The 20591-nt window shown below is 44.8% G+C and overlaps 1 protein-coding gene across 2 annotated transcripts in view; it reads left to right on the top strand.

The window, feature by feature from the left end:
- Positions 1 to 17347, top strand: part of FER1L6 (fer-1 like family member 6) — a 117348-nt gene extending 100001 nt beyond the window's left edge. For both annotated transcript variants that reach the window (XM_083621804.1, XM_083621803.1), the window contains exons 37-41: positions 2995 to 3093; positions 4423 to 4664; positions 7340 to 7503; positions 10376 to 10476; positions 16193 to 17347. In XM_083621804.1, coding sequence (XP_083477930.1) covers positions 2995 to 3093; positions 4423 to 4664; positions 7340 to 7503; positions 10376 to 10476; positions 16193 to 16379 — 793 coding nt within the window. In that variant the 3' untranslated portion in view covers positions 16380 to 17347. The remainder of the gene's footprint in view (positions 1 to 2994; positions 3094 to 4422; positions 4665 to 7339; positions 7504 to 10375; positions 10477 to 16192) is intronic.
- Positions 17348 to 20591: the final 3244 nt, after the last annotated feature.

Genomic DNA, 20591 nt, shown 5'->3' on the forward strand with positions numbered 1-20591 from the left:
TTTTAAATTTTGTTGGGGGTACCCATACATCAAGCTCCGCACGAGTCCAAAACTCCGAATGAGTCCAAACATCACTTATATTACTGCTTTAATTAGACCGTTCTATCCAGTTCAATCCAGATAGTCCTTTATTACTTTCTTTCTCTTCTTGTTGTTATCGTATATTCCTTTCTTTGCGATCTCTGATAATTTTCACAAGCAGATTGAAAACAGGCATCCTCTGTGTGGGTTTTGTACTCTTCAAAGATCATATCGCTCAGGGACAGCCTCTGTTCAACACTTCCATAAAAAAAAATTAATCTTCGGTCTGTCCTTTACTTTTCTCAGGCTTGCCAAATAAATCAAATGAATCAGGAAGCTCTGTTGCGTTCCAACATTCCTTCTCTTTCGAACGATCCTGATTCTCCTCCCCCTGTCCTTCTTTCTCCGGCAAGCCTGTCTTGGCGAGACGCCATTTTTTAACTGCGTCATAAAAATTTTCCTCTTTCTCACCGTTCACCAATCCTCTCTCCTGTTATAATCCATCCCACGCAGTTCTTGAATTCCTGCTTGTGATTAATAAAAACGCAACGATCTTATTTCTATCTGGGGTGAAGGGTTATTAATATCACATCGTGCAAAGAAAAAAAAGTTTTTTCCTCCACCCCCCCTTCATTCCAAACATACAGTCTCCTAGTGGTGATTCATCAGAAGATTTACTTATCCATCCGTCACTCCCGGTCACAGAGATCCATTAATCAGCAGTCTTATCTCTCAAACATTACTTGATGCATGTGCTTCAGCTTCATTCCAATCATATGTTTCCAATTATAATTCCGAGCTGAAGCAACCAGCACGCGCTAATTGGAATCGGCGTCAGGAAGATCTGACTTCACCGAGGGCTCGTGCCAAGTGTTCGGCACCCCCATCTCTCGGATCAGGGGGTGCATTGTGAACACCGCTGGCAAGGCAGTGCCCCCCGTCTCCTGGGGGGTAGGAAGACTGCATACTTCCCATAGCAGCCCCTTAATTACCTCGTATGGGTCAGAGAGATGTTATTGTCGGCAATCTTCCAACGCGCCACGATTGAGAACCCAAACTTTTTTGTTTCTGGGGTCCAATGGCAGGGAGTTTGGCAGTTCTCCCCAGCTCAGACCATTAAGGCAGGAGTGGGGAAGTGGGTCCGGCTGGTGGGTCAAATCCTTATCTCCCCTACCCCTGTGAGCCAACTTTTGCAGGTGGAAGTGGAGCAATCTATTAATCCCCTGATGCCTCAATGATATGAGGGCACTTCTTTTTGCCTGCACGCATGGTCAGCTGATCGTTGGGGCTTGCAAAGTGCCGTGCATGGAGCTTTCAGTGCCTGCATAGCACTGTTCGTGGAACTATGCAACTCTGATAATTAGATGATCATCTGCATGGGAAAAGAAGGATCGCCTGATATAGTTTTGACTTCAGGTGATGGAGAGGTGGGTGGGTTGTTAGTTAAAGGTGTGACAATTCCAGGCTCTGCATCAACAGTGAATGTGCATCAACAGAAACAGCGTCTCAGTGTTCCCCGCGGTGGTACAAAGGAATCTAGGACGGTTCCTCAATTAACTTTCCTCACTTATTTCCACTCTTCAGCAGCTGTGCTTCAGCTGCCTCCCACCTCTAGATACTTAAGGGGCCATGTTGCTTGGGCCCCCTGAAAAGCTGGAGATGCCCATGTTTGTCCCATTGTTCTCACTGGTCAAAGAGGTTCTGCAGGTTTTCAAAACCGTATAAAAACCTGCAAGATCCGTTTACCAGAGGCAAAAGTGGGATGTGATAGTGGCAGCAATCTCTATTTCAAATTACATTTCACTCTCTGAAAATGTGTATAGTCATTCTCCAGCCTTATTCCTTTCCACTGCACTGTCTCCATAATTATTTTATTTTAATATTTGTTGCTCATTAACTGCACTATTACCCAAATGGTAAAGCTGGAATCTATTGCAACAAAGTTTGCAGATTTGCCAATTGCCCCTTATTTGTCAGAAGTCATGTGAAGATTTCTGTTTGGGCCCTATAGTTTGAGGTTACTTGATCTACATAATTTGAGATAACAAAACATATAACTTCATTGAATACGCTGCTCAGCTAGAGAGGGTGTGTTGAACGCCAAACAGATAGAAAAGCCAAGGAAAATTCAAGGTTCATAAAACTGTTTCAACAATGGCTTTTTGGCAGCAATTTTTTTTTTAGTCTGGAGTAATTTCAGAGAAACGATTAGTACATCAATTATGTTCAGTCTGAAGCTGACTCTATTAAGCTTTCGCCTCTCTCCATGAAGAATTAATGAAGGGCTAAAGAAGTAGCCTTCACAGCAGCTAAGAAGTTTTTAATGCTATCAATAAAGCATTTTTTCTTGCAAGAAAGTTCAAAATACCAGTAATGTACCTATCAGTGCAAAACATTAGATCACAGTGTCAGAAGAAGCCATGTTACATTGAATTCAAACTCTCAGCGGTGGCCAATGGTACAGTCCTATCATGTAACCGAAACTAGGACTGTGCTAAATGTTTGCCCATTTCAAGTATCAAGCAGAAAGTTGTGCTTGGAGATGGGACGCAATTAACTTCTGGAAAAGCCCATAAACATGTTACCTTCTTTGATAACTGTTACTTTTCATTTTCTCTCTTTGCTAGGGCTGCCATACTGTTTGCTGCTGCTTGTTCCTGGTTTAATTCCTCCCCGCTCCTTCCTAGAATATCCCAGTTAGTTAGGAATCACATTGTGAATGTATGAAAGCATGACATTTGTGCTATTTTAGGTTCTCCTCAGAAAAGCAAAAGAGGAAGGGCCCCATTCCCCCCCCAACCACTTTCTTTTTCTCATATTTAGGCAGCTTAAAATTAGAATCTGTCCCCCCAAAATGTGACCAAAATGATTGACTGCAAATTACATTATGCGGTGTTTTGCTAATCTAACTTCACATTCTGTGCTGGCTCTCTCCCCTTCTTCTTCTTTCCCCATCCTTCTTCCTCTCCCAAGTTATGAACTGAGAGTGATAATCTGGAATACAGAAGATGTCATTTTAGAGGATGAGAATATCTTCACTGGACAAAAATCAAGCGACATCTACGTAAAAGGGTAAGTTTGCTCAGGCACGGCCTGCGGATCTCCTCATTTATCCATTGACAGGGTGAATTAATTTATGACCCGAGCCATCCATCAAAAAATAAAATAACATGAGTCACAGCTGTATTAGCAAGTTCTGTGCACACGCGTGGATGTGACAGCTCTGTGGCCTTCGCATTTTGCCGCAATGGCTCATTGAGAATTCAACCCCTGACTAGAATTAAGCAGGCACAGAACTGACATGCATAGAAAATGAAGTCCTACATTTCCACGAGGAAAACTCAAAACTCGCAGTAATAGGTAACCAACCAGCAGGGCCGTCTTACCCATAGGCACTAGGGGTGTGGGGCACCCGGGCGTCGGGCTCTCAGGGGCACCAGGCCAAGTGTCTGGGGCCCGAGAGTTGAGTCCAGGGAAGAGCCCGCCTGTCGGTTGGAGCGCCACGGTGGGCTCTTCTTCTGCGGTGGGCTCTGCGCCATGAGTTCGGGGGCAACCGAGCCAGCAAGATGCTGAGGCAGCTGGCCGGCTCCACCCTCCTGCGCGCCTGGGACTTGGAAACCGGGGGGGGGGGACCACCAGGCGGATCTTTGCACCCCGGCGCCGAATATGCCAACCAGGATGTCTTTGAAAAGAGGATTTGACAAATATATGGGAAATAAGGCTATCAGTGGCTTCTAACCCTGATGTCTATGTTCTTCCTCCAATGTCAGAGGTATTGTTGTTGTTGTTTAGTCATTTAGTCGTGTCCAACTCTTTGTGACCTCTTGGACCAGAACACGCCAGGCACTCCTGTCTTCTACTGCCTCCTGCAGTTTGGTCAAACTCATGCTGGTAGCTTCGAGAACACTGTCCAACCATCTCATCCTCTGTCCCCTTCTCCTAGAGCCCTTAATCTTTCCCAATAGAGGTCAGAGGTATTATACACCTGAATTCCACTTTCTGGAAACAGCAGGAGGGGAGCGTTCTCTTTTTGCTTGGGCCTGCTTGTGAGCTTCCCATAGGTATCTAGCTGGCCCAGCAGATGCTGGGCTAAGATGGGTCTGTGGCCTAATTCAGCAGATAGCCCTGGTATCTCATACCTCTTTTAGATTGGGATGATGCACAACCATATACCGTAAGTATGAACTGTTGGGGCCAAATGTTAGAAAGATCACAAGAATTGCAAGCACAGTTCAACAGGATGCCTAGCTAAATAGTGAAATAGTCTTGGAAAAGTTAAGAGAAACAAATTGGACACGATGCTTTATGCATGAGATGTGATGTCTTGATACAAAAAGTTGGACTTGTTCCTTCTGGCTCCACTTGATTCTTCTTTTGTGCACTCCATGTTACCTGCAACAGGTGGGTGAAAGGCCTGGAAGATGACAGGCAGGAGACGGACGTGCATTACAACTCTTTGACCGGAGAAGGGAACTTCAACTGGCGCTTTGTGTTCCCGTTCCATTATCTCCCGGCCGAGAAGCAAGTGGTGGTCAGCAAGAGGGAGAACATATTTTCCTTGGAGAAGACAGAACGCAAAATCCCTGCAGAACTGGTGCTCCAAGTGTGGGATTTCGAAAGGCTTTCCTCCGACGACTTCCTTGGTAAGCCCTGAACGGAGCGGCGTGATCTGGATTTTGAACAGCGGTGGGAGTTTTGAACAAAAGGCCAACAGATTATGGTCCCTTCTTGGGTGGAATTTTGTGGGTGGTGGTGGGATACGTAAGTGGGACATCATATCTGTGGGAATGTTCAGGGTCGCAGGAGAGGATATATTGTTTATTAATATCCTTCCTAATTTGCGCTAGCAAGTTCCTTTACTTAGCAGAGTGCATTCACCTTTACACAGCAGAAAACTACAGTCATACCTCGAGTTAAATGCGCTTCGGGTTGAGCGCGTTTGAGTTGCACTCTGCAGCAACCCTGAAGTAACGGAGCACGTTACTTCCGGGTTTTGCCGCTCGTGCATGCGCAGATGCTCAAAATGACGTCACGTGCATGCGCAGAAGCGGCAAAACGCGACCCGCGCACACACAGACGTGCCGTTGCATCTTGCGTTCCGTTCAGGATGCGAACAGGGCTTCGGAATGGATCCTGTTCGCATCTCAAGGTACCACCGTAGTTGCAAACTCGTGTGAGTTTCTTAAGACAATAAGCAATTCTTTTTTTTTTTAATTTCTTTTTATTGAGTTTCTTTTAAGACAAGAAAACAACATAACCAAGAACATGCAAAATAAACAAAAACAAAAGCTTATAAACGGGAAAAAAAGACATTACATAAAAGAAAACCAACACAGAACAAACCACATATCAAATTACAACATAACATTAATTGACTTCCCTCCATTTCAGTTTTGAGCCATATCCTCACAATATCTTTTTACAACCTCTATCTATACATCGCCGGTTTTATATTACACCTACTGTGATTTTATTGTTTCCTAAATTTGTTTCTATGTATGTTATGAATTTATTCCAATCATTAATAAATTTTACGTTTTTTTGCTGCCTGATTTTTTGTGTCATCCTTGCTAATTCTATAAATTCAAATAACTTGATTTGCCATTCTCTAACAGTTGGGATATTAGGTGTTTTCCAATTTTGCGCTAGCAATATCCTGGCGGCTACCGTTGCGTATTGGAACATTGTTTGGTCTTCTTTCCTAATCTCCTCTCCAACCATTCCCAGGAGAAAGGCTTCGGGCTTTTTGGGAAAAGTATATTTCAAATTTTTTTTTAATTCATCGTAGATAAGTCCCCAAAACCTCTTCACTTCTTCACAGGCCCACCACATGTGATAAAAGTCCCCCTCTTTTGTTTTGCATTTCCAACAGGATTTGTCCCGGGTCTTATACATTTTTCCCAATTTCACGGGGGTGATGTACCACCTGTACATCATTTTTTCCATATTTTCTCGGAGTCCCACACATGCTGTGAATTTCATATCCTTATTCCAAAGTTTCACCCACCTGTCGTAATCTAGATTATATCCAAGGTCTATGGCCCATTTGACCATAACCTCCTTTATCTCTTCATCTTTGGTATCCCAATCTAATAATTGATTATACATTTTGGATAAAAGTTTAGTATTTCCTTCTAATATTTCCACCTGATATCTGGACTTTTTCTCATTCATCCCTGTTTTTTTATGTTCATTCCATAAAGCATTAATCTGATGAAATTGTAGCCAACCCGTTAATCTATCCTTTAAATCTTCGTATGTTCTAATTTTCCATCCTTTATCTGATCTTACCAGGAGGTCTTCATAAGTCCATCTTTGGCTTTCCATGTTTAGTTTCTTAATTGTTAGAATATCTAAGACAATAATTCTAAGACAATAAGCAATTCAATTTGGCTTGTCCAGATTGAAATTTGTTGTGATATTTTCCTGGTAAGACCCCTTGAATCCCTCCTAACAGAATAAAGACACCACAGTCTTATTCATAAGTAACAAAAAGAAAGTTTACTCACGATCAGGCAGAGCACAGTGTGATCCCTGAAGGCAGGCTTTAGGCTTAAAGTTTCAAACATATACAAACAGGTTTACCCCATAAGGGAGATTTACCTAGTGACTGCAGGCTAGCAGTCCAGCAGTTGACAAGATGAAAGGAAGATGGAAAAGAGAGAGAGTGGCAACATGCCTTGTCCTTTTACCAGGTCTGGAAAGGTTACACCCACCCACAAGTCACATGCAAGGAATGATGCTCCAGCCCAGGAGGAACAGGAAGTTTCGACTGGCTGGACCTAACATCCTATTGCATGTCCACTCTAGGAAAACAAGGAATGTTGTATTTGACTGCTCCCAGTGGATTACATCCCACAGTATCGCATCTATAGCACTGGGGAGGTGCTGTAGCTTAGCTAGGAAAGCACCTACCTTGCCTGCAAGTATCTCCAGGTAGAGCTGAGAATCTCCCCTGTCTGAAACCCTGGGTAACTGCTGCCAGTCATTGCAGACAACAATGAGCTAGATGGGTGAATGGACTGACTCTGTATCTTCCTGTGTCCCAGATACAGCCTCACTTAATCATTAACTGTTAGGCTCTTGTATTAGCTTTAATGGAAGTTTCCATGCCATACATACAGACACATAAGGAGTTTCTTTTCCATTTCCTGCATCCTCCTCTAATCACCACAGCTACAATTACGGGAATTTATTGGCAGGTTATTCACTTCTTAAGCATGTGGGGGCATGAATTTATCAGATTTGGAAGCTGTTCTTGGAAAGTCCAGTTGGTCTTGGAGTAATGTAGAATTTGACCTCTCTCGCCCTCTCCCAGGCTCCCTTGAAATGAACCTGAATGGCTTTCCTCGAGCCGCCAAAACCGCCAAGAGCTGCGACCTAAACATGGTCGTGGCAACAAGTGAGGAGAACAAGATTTCCATATTTCAGCAGAAGAGGGTCAGAGGCTGGTGGCCTTTTGTCAAAGCTGGGGAACTCACAGTAAGTAATCCAATATTACCTATTTTAAAAAAAACCTTTGGATAGGTCACACTGATATCACTGACAGATGCTTCTTAAAAATATGAAGGACGTGTAGACTCAAATATCGCACGGATCAGCAGCATAGTAATTTGACCTGTCATAATTCCAAATTCTGGCTTTTATCATAACTGGATTCCCCCCGTCCCCTGTCCCCACATTCTTCTGATTTCCTTCTGGTTTGTGATTTGTTTGTTTACTTGATTGTTTATAAGATTTCTTAGCTCCCCTTCGGCATAAGGTCCCAGGGCAGGTTATAGAAATATAATCATGTACAGTGGTACCTCGGGTTACATACGCTTCAGGTTACATATGCTTCAGGTTACACACTCCAGAAATAGTGCTTCAGGTTAAGAACTTTGCTTCAGGATAAGAACAGAAATCAGGCTCCAGCGGCGTAGCGGCAGCAGGAGGCCCCATTAGCTAAAGTTGGTGCTTCAGGTTAAGAACAGTTTCAGGTTAAGAACAGACCTCCGGAACAAATTAAGTACTTAACCTGAGGTACCACTGTAGTTATAAAAGCAAGTGAAACCATTCTAGGCAAAACAGAACCTGGGGATCAGGTTCCAGGTGCATCTAGTTGGCCACTGTGAAAGCAAGATGGCGGACTGGATGGCCCATTGGCCTGATCCACCACGCTCTTCTTGTGTTCTTAGAGTCTAACTTCCTGTGTTACTTAGATTTCAGCGATTCGTTTCATACTATTTTCGCATCTGTGTAGCGCTGAGTAAGTGCAGTTTACAGGGAGAGGATTTATGGCAGATGAAACAGCCATAATTACTCCAGAAGGATCTTTTCAGGTTGGGGGAAAAGATGTGTTTATTCCCTGAGGAATCTTTCTAATACTTAAAACATGCAATTCCCCAATCGCTTCCCCCCAAACCAACCCCCACCACAGATTTTGTACAGTCTCATTGCATTTAACTTCCTCATCATTATTTCAGAGGACGTGTGTGTCGAAGACATCTTATCTTAATTAAATTGCAAGTGCAGGTTGTAAGATAGTCGTGAACATGCAGACTCTGTGCATCTGCGTCACAAAAAATCCAGCTTTTTCTCTGCAGTTATAATCATTGACCGTGTACTTTTAATATAGTTGCAACAAGATAATATCAGCACTTTGAGAGACAACTTGTATTTGAGATATACTCCAAAATTTTAACTCCTGGCTTAGAAACACAAATTTGACAGGCTCATAATACTCTCTTTATATTCAAGGCAAGCATTAGAAATCCAAACATTCCTTTCTGGCTCAGATTTTAATGGAAAGAGGGAGCCGCAAGGAGCATTGCGTGGACAGGCGGAGTCCCCAGATCCCGCGCGGTCCCCCCGTCATGTGGAATAACGACTCAAGACAACGTCCTATGGGATTAAATTGGCCACAACTTTATTAAATTTCAAATGTGGGTAGACCTTGGCTCAGGCATTGGGCGTTCTCCCTCCCCAGTCCCCAGCCGGGGACCTAGGGAGCATCAGGGTTATCCAGTGTGTGGGGGGGGGATGGGCCGGCTCTGGAGAACATATGTTCAAGCAGAGATAGCCGCCCCCGTAACGCCGCCGCCGCAGGGGAGAGCAATGACGACCTTTCGGCGTACGGTCAAAGCCTCCCTTCAGAAAACCCCTTTAACAGGGAACCCTGGTATCGCCGCCGCAAAGAGGAAGATGGACAAAAGGATTCCGCCCAAGGCCTGATACCGCCAAAGTTGTGACGTTTTTGCTACGGGAAAGGCGAAACCTGCCAATGCAGGGAAATTCCTTTCCGGCCCTTTAACAGCGACCTTAACGTAGCAGCGCCCGCATACCTGTGGAGAAAAGTTAACCTGCAAAACCTGTGAAGAAAAATTAACCTGTAAAATAAGACATTAACTGAGGGTGGGTAGGGTGGGAGAAGCTCTGGAGCCAAGTGAGGATTCCCAGGTAAGATCCTCCCTCTATTGTGTGGGCAGGTAATCCCTCCCCTACCTGGCCTGGTCTCCTTGGCAACGCTTCCCCCAGGTGGGATTGGACGACTGACTGAGGTAGGCGGAGACCTCCAGGCATCCCACCTGAGGGAAGGCAAAGCCAAGCCTATGTTGTTGGAGCCGCTCCAGATCTAGGGGCTGCACGCGTCCACGCAAAGGGCGCCCCCAGTTTTAAGCGGGGAGCGGTCACTGGGAGATGTTATTTCCCCAGCACAATTGCCATCAGTAGCCATGGGGAAATTGCATTTCCCAGTGCTCTTTGTGCTTTGCATGCTACGATAGCAGCATGACAGGCATTAGAGAGGGGAGGAAGGAGAAATACCTCCCTCTATCTCAACCCCCCTGCCATGGGAATGGCAACAAAGATAAATGGGGTAGGAGTTTGAAAAGAAGGGAGCAAATCAGAGGGAGGCCCAGTGGATAGGTTGGGGAGAAATTGGACCTTATTGTGTTCCCTCTGTCACAACCCAGTGTGCAAAAAGGTCTGAATTGGGCTTGGAATAAGCTGAGCTCTTCTCTGAATTTCGGGAAAATAATTTGGTTTTCCCTTAAGCCCATCCTCATCATTAACAAATGCAAATTTAATGTAAGGATAAACGTTATAAGTGAAGTAACACAGGGAATGGCCTCATGGTCAGATTTCCAACCAAAAATTAATTTAATTGTTTAATTGTTTAAGAATTAGTTGCTAGTCATTCGTAAGTAACTTGTAATTATTGGTGGTTATTGTGGTTAATTGTTTTAGCCCTCTCAACTTACGACTTCATAGCACCCGTTTTCTAAAGAAGAGCTCTCAAATGCTAGTGAACGAAGAACTCATTATGTGTTATTTACGTACTGTGAATCGAAACAGGCTCTCTTTCTCAATCTAGGGCAAAGTGGAAGCCGAATTCCATTTAGTCACGGCAGAGGAAGCCGAGAAGAATCCCGTAGGCAAAGCTCGGAAGGAGCCGGAACCTTTGGAAAAACCCAAGTAAGTGAGGTCGCCATGTGTATGCATGTGTTTGGAGACCTGTGAGCAATCTCTGAGCTGGATGCTCAAAATGAAATGTCTGGAAATATGAATTATTATTATTATTAAGAATGTAAGAAGAGCCTGCTGGAGCAAAGCCCAGGATTCTGTTCTCACACTGGCCAACCTTTTGTTTCTGAGAAGCCCACAAGGTGGGCATGAGGGCAACAGACGTCTCCCACTCATGATACTGCCTCCAAGGTCGTACAAAGCCATCATGCCTAGTAGACACTGACAGCTTCATCCCCCACTAATTTGTCCAGTCTCCTTTCAAAACTGTCCAGCTTGGTAGCCATCACTATATCTTGTGGCAGTGAGTTCCATAGTTTTGGAACACGCTGCGTGAAGAGAAACCTCCTTTTGCCTGCCCTGAACCTTCCAACATTCAGCTTCATGGGCGGCCCTGAGTTCTAGCTATTGCGAGAAGGGAGAAACATCTCTCTCTATCTCCACTTTCTTTGCACCATGAATAAGTTTGGACGCTTCCTCTCATGTGTCCCCACCCCCTTTATTAACCTGATATTAAAAGCCCCAATCCATTCCTCGTGGTGGGCGTTGCTCCAGTCCCTTGATCATCCTAGTTGCCATTTTGTTCATATTGTTGACGGTTTGGAACAAGGGTTCGTTCCCATCTGCCTTGTCCCTTCTGCTGATAGTTGACTCACTCCATGATGAGCGAGGACTGTGGCTCAGTAGCAGAACATCCATTTTGCATGCAGACAGCATCTGGTGCATTCTCCAATATCCCAGCATCCCTGGAAGAGATTCCTTTCTGAAGAAAGAGCTGCTGCCAGTGTAGACAGTATTGTGCTAGATGGGCTAACAGTCTGAGTTGGCGTAAGGCAATTTCCTATGTCCCTACATATAATCACAGAAGAGAGTATGCAGAGAGGTCTGTATCAGTATCAAACTTTATTTTGGTCATAGACCAGCGTAAGGAACACATAAGACTTAAAACAGGTAAGGTATAAAAAGCAATGATTAAAAGGTGATTACAGTGGAACCTCGGTTCTCGAACGTCTCCGTTGATGAACGTTTCGGAACCCAAACACCAAAAACCCAGAAATAAATGCTTCCATTGTCAAACGCGCCTCGAAAGTCAAATGGCTTCCGCTGCATGTTTTTCAGTTTTCTCAGTTGAATTTGCTGACAGCCCTTTGTGCCTCGGTTTTCAAACATTTCGGAAGTCAAACTGTGTTCTGGAATGGATTACGTTCAAAATCCAAGGTTGCACTGTATACCATACATAACTTAAAAAGACAAAAACAAGGGCAAACGATTAAAACGGCCTCGGCCCAGTATACCTGAAGGAGCATCTCCACCCCCATCGTTCTGCCCGGATGCTGAGGTCCAGCGCTGAGGGTCTTCTGATGGTTCCCTCACTGCGAGAAGCTAAGCTACAGGGAACCAGGCAGAGGGCCTTCTCGGTAGTGGCCCCCACCCTGTGGAACGCCCTCCCATCAAAGAGATAAACAACTACCTGACATTTAGAAGACATCTGAAGTTCAGGGAAGTTTTCAATGTGTGACATTTTAACGTATTTTTAATCTTTGTTGGAAGCCGCCCAGAGTGGCTGGGGAAACCCAGCCAGATGGGCGGGGTACAAATAATAAATTACTATTACTATTACTAAAAGTGACTATAAGAGAGGGAACGTAAAGGAGCACAGGTCTTGCATTTTAAGGCTTCAGTTTAGGCCTAGTTTGTGGTGTAAACCATCCTTCGACGAATATCCATCATGGCAGTGCAAAATCTAGCAATTGAGTATGTAACATCTGGGTTTTCATCTTGAAGTAGTAGAGAGGTATAAATTTGTTCTGTACAGAGGTCAGATTTAGCTCCTCCCCAAAGCCTTGTTCTGAACCGCTGGCCCAAAGAAGTGTTCGTAGTAGTAGTTGGGACACCAAAGAAGGATGTCAAAAACACCAGAGTGATCAGTTATAGTGCTTTATTAAAGAAAGGTGCAGATGTGCAGCAAATCAGCTTGACTGGTCTCCCTGCCTCTATAGATGCGACACGGACACCACAGCAAGGAAATGGAAACACTAAGCAAGGAAATGGAAACATGAAGCAAACACTTGTGTGTTCTTTATACACAAAGCAGCACACATCTCTTTGGCCAGAACTTCCCATCACTTCACCTGCCCAGATGAGGGCATAGGAGGCAACTGTCCAAAGCTTACAGTTATAGTTAGTTCCCCTTTCTGGGCGCAGAGCCCAGCACCCCAAACCCACAGATAAGGATGACACCAGATTGGGGGTTATCTTGACTACCAAGACGGCGTTTGCAGAGCTTCCAGAAAAGTTCACCTTTGCTTCAGCGCACTGCTGGTTACCCAAATTAATATTGTGTCCTCACCAATACAGCATTCTTTAATAGCAGCCCTGTTGTCAGAACTTCCAATAATCTCATTTTATGACTGTTTCCCCACCCCGAGGCTATGCAGAAAGCGGAGGTTGTGCTTCGTGACCTCAACACAGTGGCGTTCTCTGTTATTTAATTATAAGATGCACGATGCTGGACCAGCTTAAAGGGGTGGACGACGGCATTAATCGCCATGACATAGTATTTTAATTTTTGCGCTCTTATTCTGGCCTCCGCAAAAGCCTGGAAGGGAGATTGGAATAGCTGAGGCTCTCCAAGGGTGCTGCATAGCTGACCCCCACCCCCCACCCTGCTGAAGAAATTACATGCTACAAGGCAAATGGGCCGAATCTAAAGTTCAATATGGAGAGGCATAAGCAAGGAAGATTTGGCAGGTGCTTGTGGGATGGCTTGGCCCATATTCACTGATTCTCCCCTGCAGGTATCCTATTCCCAGCTGTTTTATAGCTCCCCTACCCGGAACCCCAGCCAGATTCTGAGACCAAAAATAAACACAGCAGTATGGAAAGTTACTGGAGTGTGCATTTTGGTCAGGGGTGGGGGAATTTGGGGCACGCCAGATGTTGTTGGACTGCAGCTCCTGTTAAGTTGTGGTGGACATATCAGACGACACAGCGATTCTTCAAACAGCTCTTGTTTATTCACAGGCCAGAACAGAACTGAACTGAAGGGTTCAGTCAGCCTGCTTATATAGAGCTCCAGTACAACGTTACTGTAACAACTTTCTCAAACTATCCAATCACTGAACGTCACTTTCGATCCCTTATTTGCATAACTATCTACAGTATCCCCCTGCTGGCCCAGGGAGAGAACTTCAGTACATAACAGCTCCCATAATCCTTGACCTTTGGCCATGCTGGCTGGGGCTGATTGAAACTGGAATCCTAACATATAGAGAAGGCACCAGGTTTCTCGTGCCTGATTTTACTAATAGAGCCTGCTATATGCTTCTGCATACCAGGTGCAGGGAAGAAACAGGGACAGGCAGTTGCCTTCCTGCCATCTGTGGCTGAGGTGGGGCCACCCAGGAGCATCTAAGTAGTTGTCCCAGTTTATGGGTGCCCAGCAGCGTGCACCATGACATCATGATGTGACATTGCACCTGGACGCCATGACGTCATGTGCCCTGCAGTGGTGCCTGGGGACCCCGGATGTTGTGTCCAACATGCCACGTGGTCTCAGATGCCACCTCTGAGGCCCTGTGAAGTTTCAGACATGACTTTGGTGCTTCGCGAGGCACCGGAACTTGTGTTGGAAGCTTTGAATCCTGACAAGACAGAAGTACTGTTTTGGGGGGACAGGAGGCGGGCAGGTGTGGAGGACTCCCTGGTCCTGAATGGGGTAACTGTGCCCCTGAAGGACCAGGTGCGCAGCCTGGGAGTCATTCTGGACTCACAGCTCTCCATGGAGGTGCAGGTCAATTCTGTGTCCAGGGCAGCTGTTGACCAGCTCCATCTGATATGCAGGCTGAGACCCTATCTGCCCATGGACTGTCTCGTCAGAGTGGTGCATGCTCTAGTTATCTCCCGCTTGGACTACTGCAATGCGCTCTACGTGGGGCTACCTTTAAAGGCGACCCAGAAACTACAGCTAATCCAGAATGCGGCAGCTAGACTGGTGACTGGGAGCGGCTGCCGAGATAACAGAACACCAGTCTTGAAAGACCTACATTGTCTTCCAGTACGTTTCTGAGCACAATTCAAAGTGTTGGTGCTGACCTTTAAAGCCCTAAACAACCTCTGTCCAGTATATCTGAAGAAGCGTCTCCATCCCCATCGTTATCGTTCTGCCCAGACACTGAGGCCTAGCACCGAGGGCCTTCTGACGGTTCCCTCACTGTGAGAAGCCAAGTTACAGAGAACCAGGCAGAGGGCCTTCTCAGTAGTGGCACCTGCCCTGGGGAATGCCCTCCCACCAGATGTCAAAGAGAAGAACAACTACTAGACTTTTAGAAGACATCTGAAAGCAGCCCTCTTTAGGGAAGCTTTTAATGTTTAACAGACTACTGTATTTTAATACTTTGTTGGAAGCCGCCCAGTGTGGCTGGGGAAACCCAGCCAGATGGGTGGGGTATAAATAATAAATTATTATTATTATTATTATTATTATTATTATTATTATTATTATATCTCCAAGACCTTGTGAGGCTTTGAACACTACCCCCGAGTCCCTGGACATGACTTCTGGTGCATCGCAAGGCACCGGAAGTTGTGTTGGAGGCCCTCCAGTGTGGGTACTGAGCACCCCTAACAAAAATTTTGTGGGTGCTCGGGCTCCCAGGGCACCAGTGAGCAGCACTTTCCAATTCACTCTTGCCTGCAGTAGTGACATGGCTTCTGCACCAACCCCAGAGGAACATGAAGTTGCACTGTGTTGCACAGCCAGTTCGAATAAGTTTTTGGGGGGTCCTCGCATGGGAATTGCCTCCATATTTCCATGTAGGGGTTTGGAATGTTCCCTGAGCCTTTGCTGCAGATAATGATTGTTATGTACTGAAGTTCTCACCCTGGGCCAGCAGGGGGATACTGTAGATAGTTTTCACTCAGGTCCACATATGCAAATAGGGGATTGAAAGTGACGTTCAGTGATTGGATAGTTACAGAAAGTGGTTACAGTTGCGTTATAGTGGAGCTCTATATAAGCAGGCTGGCTGAACCCTTCAGTTCAGTTCTGTTCTGGCCTGTGAATAAACAAGAGCTGTTTGAAGAATCGCTGTGTCGTCTGATATGTTCACCCACAACTTAACAATGATGATGATGATGATTTATTATTTATACCCCGCCCATCTGGCTGGGTTTCCCCAGCCACTCTGGGTGGCTTCCAACAGAATATTAAAATACAATAGTCTATTAAACATTAAGAGCTTCCCTAAACAGGGCTGCCTTCTGATGTCTTCTAAAAGTCTGGTAGTTGTTTTTCTCTTAATAATACGGAGAATAAAGGATTTGTTGTTGCCTTTCTCCCACTGTGCAAGATAAGGCTGACTGTTCCATTCAGCCTTATTTTCCTTCCTATCTTAACTGACTGCTCAAACTTGTGCGACTCCGAAAAGCATCTAAGAGAGAGAGATGCATTATAACAGCCCGTTTTGGTTTTGGTTTTTTACAAAAACGTACAGGAAATGGGGAATCCGTACCTTGCTCCAGTTCTCATAGTGACGAAGTTTTTGCCCAGTCTCAGTTCCAATGCCTTCCCAAGATTAAAATGATAATGCAATTACTTTGGATAAATATGAATCTGACAAAATTAATATGTTCTCTCTTTCTCCCCTCCTCCCCTTTTCTGATTTAGCCGGCCAGACACTTCCTTCTCCTGGTTTGTGAATCCTTTCAAGTGCTTTTTCTATCTCATCTGGAGAAATTACAAGAAATACATCATCATCGCGCTATTCCTACTTATCCTGGTTGTATTCTTAGTACTTTTCATCTACACTCTGCCTGGCGCCATCAGCCGTAGGATTGTTGTAGGGAGTTCCTAGAAGAGCTTTCTCTCTCCATTATGACATGACCATGTAGAAAATAATAATCAATACATAAACTCGGCTTATTTTAACGATGCTCAGAATAACACATCACCCTGTATTGTAGGATATTCAAGTGTAGTCCTAATAAGGGTGGGCAGATCTGTCAATTTTGGTTTCTCTTCGGTTCTCGCTTCTTCCAATCTTAAACATGACATTTCCTTATCAGTTGTGCAGAACTATGCCACTGACAGTAACATTTGGAAGTGAAATTCTGGGTTGAAAATTCAATGTAAATATTAGGAATGTCCGAATTTTTGGATACAGTCCAGGACAACTGGTTTATTTTGCTGGAAGCCAATGAAATATCTGCAAATCTGATAGGTCTGCTGTGTTCCAGACCAGGGGTCCTTTGTGCTACTCCTGAGCTAAGCTCTGGCAGGTTGATGGTGACATTGGCAGCCCATGTCAAGCTTCAGTCAGATACCTTGTTGCTACAAATACATAGATGGCACTTTTCTGGCTTAATCCAGAGGATTCAGGAGTCCGTAAAAATTCAGAATGTCTGTGACTCTGATGTCAAAATCTGTATCTGAGTTGCTGAGTGTTACATATTTGCATGGTTGCTTATGTTGTTGTGATTTCAGGGGGACTTAAGCACAATAACTTTCTCAAGCTTGTAACTATTCCTTGCAGTCCAGAGAATGCAGTCTGCATGATGCAAAGAAGAGGGCTATAAAATCTGGATTGCTTGTACTATGTATGCAAAAATCTGCACATGTTGTAATATTAATGGGGGGAATCCAAAAACATGGTTCCATTTCTGCAAATTCATGCACATCTACTTGCTCAACAACATGCACATAACTCTTGTATTGCACTTGTAGTGTGTTTTGTATCATGGGTGCTTTGGTATAAATAATTAACTACCGTGTACATTAAATATGAAATAGCATTCAATGTATAAAAGATTATTTGCAATTACACTGTATTTGTGTTGTCTCTCAGTGTGCCTCCCTGCCCCCCAAATGTTGCTGCCACTACTGCCGTGTTTTATTTCCAACGTGATTTTTTTTTTTACAAAAACCAAAAGAAGCCAGCAGACCTTAAAAAGTGACGGCTCAAATCATTTCAGGAGAAATAACTGTATTGTGCCTGGAGGAACCCAAAATAACACATGCTCACCAGTGACAAATGAAGGGAAATGAAAGCGCAGACAGAGCTAGTTTTTATTGGGAGCTGGAAGACAGATGGAGAATTAATGGGGAGAGAAGAAAATTCATAAGTGCTTGCAGGGAACATCCACTGCAGCTGCACTGCAAAAACGTTTCCACAATGCGTGGGCCTTCGGTGCAAAAGATCGCAGCAAAGGTAGCGGCAATGAAGTGGTAAAGCAAATGGGCAGAGTGCAGGTGCATGACAGGATGAGGCAGAATAACTTCCATAAGCAAAGTTATTTAGCTGGTTCTTACTGGCAAGCTAGAAAAAGGGACACGGGTGGCACTGTGGGTTAAACCACAGAGCCTAGGACTTGCCAATCGTATGGTCGGCGGTTCGAATCCCCGCGACGGGGTGAGCTCCCGTTGCTCGGTCCCTGCTCCTGCCAACCTAGCAGTTCGAAAGCACGTCAAAGTGCAAGTAGATAAATAGGTACCGCTCTGGCGGGAAGGTAAACGCCGTTTCCGTGCGCTGCTCTGGTTCACCAGAAGCGGCTTAGTCATGCTGGCCACATGACCCGGAAGCTGTACGCCAGCTCCCTCGGCCAATAAAGCGAGATGAGCGCCACAACCTCAGAGTCAGCCACAACTGGACCTAATGGTCAGGGGTCCCTTTACCTTTACATGTAGGATATAAATGTCTCAATCTGGCACAGCTAACTCAGGTGCAAAGAGGGATGTTTTACTCTTGCCCGTGAGAAAAGTCTATATGATTGTGATTCTTTCCTTCTATAGCTGGCAGCAGCAGCTCACTATGTGAATACAGTCGTACCTTGGTTTTTGAACAGCTTAGTTCTCAAAAGTTTTGGCTCCTGAACGCCGCAAACCTGGAAGTGACTGTTCTGGTTTGCAAACTATTTTTGGAAGCTGAACATCTGATGGGGCTTCTGCGGCTTCTGATTGGCCGCAGGAGCTTCCTGCAGCCAATCAGAAGCCACACCTTGGTTTCTGAACGTTTTGGAAGTCAAACGGACTTCCAGAATGGATTGCATTTGATTTTGAAGGCACGACTGTATTTGTGTATGCATACAGGAGATCACCAACCTTTTCCAGCCCTTGGGCGTATTTGCAAAGTCGGGAAACTGTTGAGGGCACAACACACACACACCACAACCTATTGGCGACAATTGAATGATTCTTCCAAGATTAATTTCACCAATAGAAGGGATTTTAGGGGAGTCCTTTCTGTGGGGTGCACTGCAGTCAACACAAGGGTGTGCAAACTTCATTCAAGTCTCTACAGCATTGTGTAGAGGGGTGGGACACAAAGCCACAAGTACTCAGACAACGGTCTCTACTATATGTCTTGAGATCATCTGTTTTTTGCACATATCTTAGAGGAGGAGAAGAAACTCCAGGAAATGGATCTACAGGTCTTGAACCTTCCCATGTCTTTAGGTTCTTTTAATTACATTGTTAATTTATTTATAAATGTATTGATTTTCCACTGACGCGCTTGCCACCCTGGGCTCCTTTGGGAGGAAATGCAGGATAGAAATTTAATAGCATCACATTTTCTCTTATTTATTTTATCTCAAACATGTTTATGCTTCGGTTCATAAGCAAACACTTAATGAGCCCAGCAGACCTTCAGGCAGCCTACAAGATTAAACAATAAAGCAATTAAAATGAAAAGCCTGCCCTCTCTGCTTGCGGCCCAAGACATTGCCCCGCTTCTGTTCCACTTGGGGTTTGATAGCCATGCGAAGAGATGCTGTCACTTTGCCATATTGCCACTGCACTGAGAGTCCTCTTGGATTCTCATACATTTGCGTACAAAAGTGCAAAAGGCTTTGATATCTCATACTGACACCCTTGATTCTGATACATGTACTAGACTTCTTGCACTGCTAGCAATACCGATGGCCGCATGGGGAGAAGTGGTTGCTGGGAATCAAATTTAATAAATTTGATTAATAATAATAATAGGATTAGGAAATATAATCTCTTGTGGGTCAACAAAGGTGAATGGATCCTTTGGGCAAAGAACAGCTCAGTTTTTTGTTGAAATTGGGTGTTTTCATCTCCCACAGTGTTGCTTAATGGTTTCTTTTGTTTTCATATGAGCATTTCCACTGGGGATTTTTCTTAAATGGTTATTTCCATCAAAATGGAGAATTCCAGCATTCAGATTGCTGCTATAGAACACCAGGGAATAAGTCATCACCATTGATCATTGCCTCTGCTGAGAGACTATCCCGCAGTAGGGAAGATTTGCTGGCAGGGCTAAAAGGCAATGTGTGATGGTGGATTTTTATCAGTTGTATATAGTTAGGGCTAAACCACACTTCTGAAGCTGAGGCTCCAATACTTCGGCCACTTCATGAGAAGAGAAGACTCCCTGGAAAAGACCCTGACTTTGGGAAAGATGGAGGGCACAAGGAGAAGGGGACGACAGAGGACGAGATGATGGGACAGTGTTCTCGAAGCTACCAGCATGAGTTTGACCAAACTGAGGGAGGCAGTGGAAGACAGGAGTGCCTGGCGTGCTCTGGTCCATGGGGTCATGAAGAGTCGGACACGACTAAATGACTAAACAACAACAACAACAAAACCACACTTACCTTTTCCCCCAGTCTATCCAGGTACAGGACCGCACTTAAAAGCGCCTCATCCAAACATGTTTTTTTTCATTTTAGCTCAGAACTTCCCCCTCAAAACCCTGCTCTTTAGTGCTTAATCAGAGCAAATTTGGGTTCCCCATGGATTGTCATTTTCTCCAAACGAGCTTTAAAAAGCAGAGTGGAAAAGAGGGTGCTCAGACATGGCGAAAGACTTCCTTAGGGGTATTCAAGGAACCCAGATCTTGATTTAGTAAAAGCAGGAAGTGGCGCCATATTGAATGGTCGGAGAGGGGGCATAGAACTGCAATGTGCTCTACGTGGGGCTACCTTTGAAGGTGACCTGGAAACTACAACTAATCCAGAATGCGGCAGCTAGACTGGTGACTGGGAGCGGCCGCCGAGACCATATAACACCGGTCTTGAAAGACCTACATTGGCTCCCAGTACGT

Source organism: Podarcis filfolensis (genome assembly GCF_964270895.1).
Source record: "Podarcis filfolensis genome assembly, chromosome: 7".
Lineage (NCBI taxonomy): Eukaryota > Metazoa > Chordata > Lepidosauria > Squamata > Lacertidae > Podarcis > Podarcis filfolensis.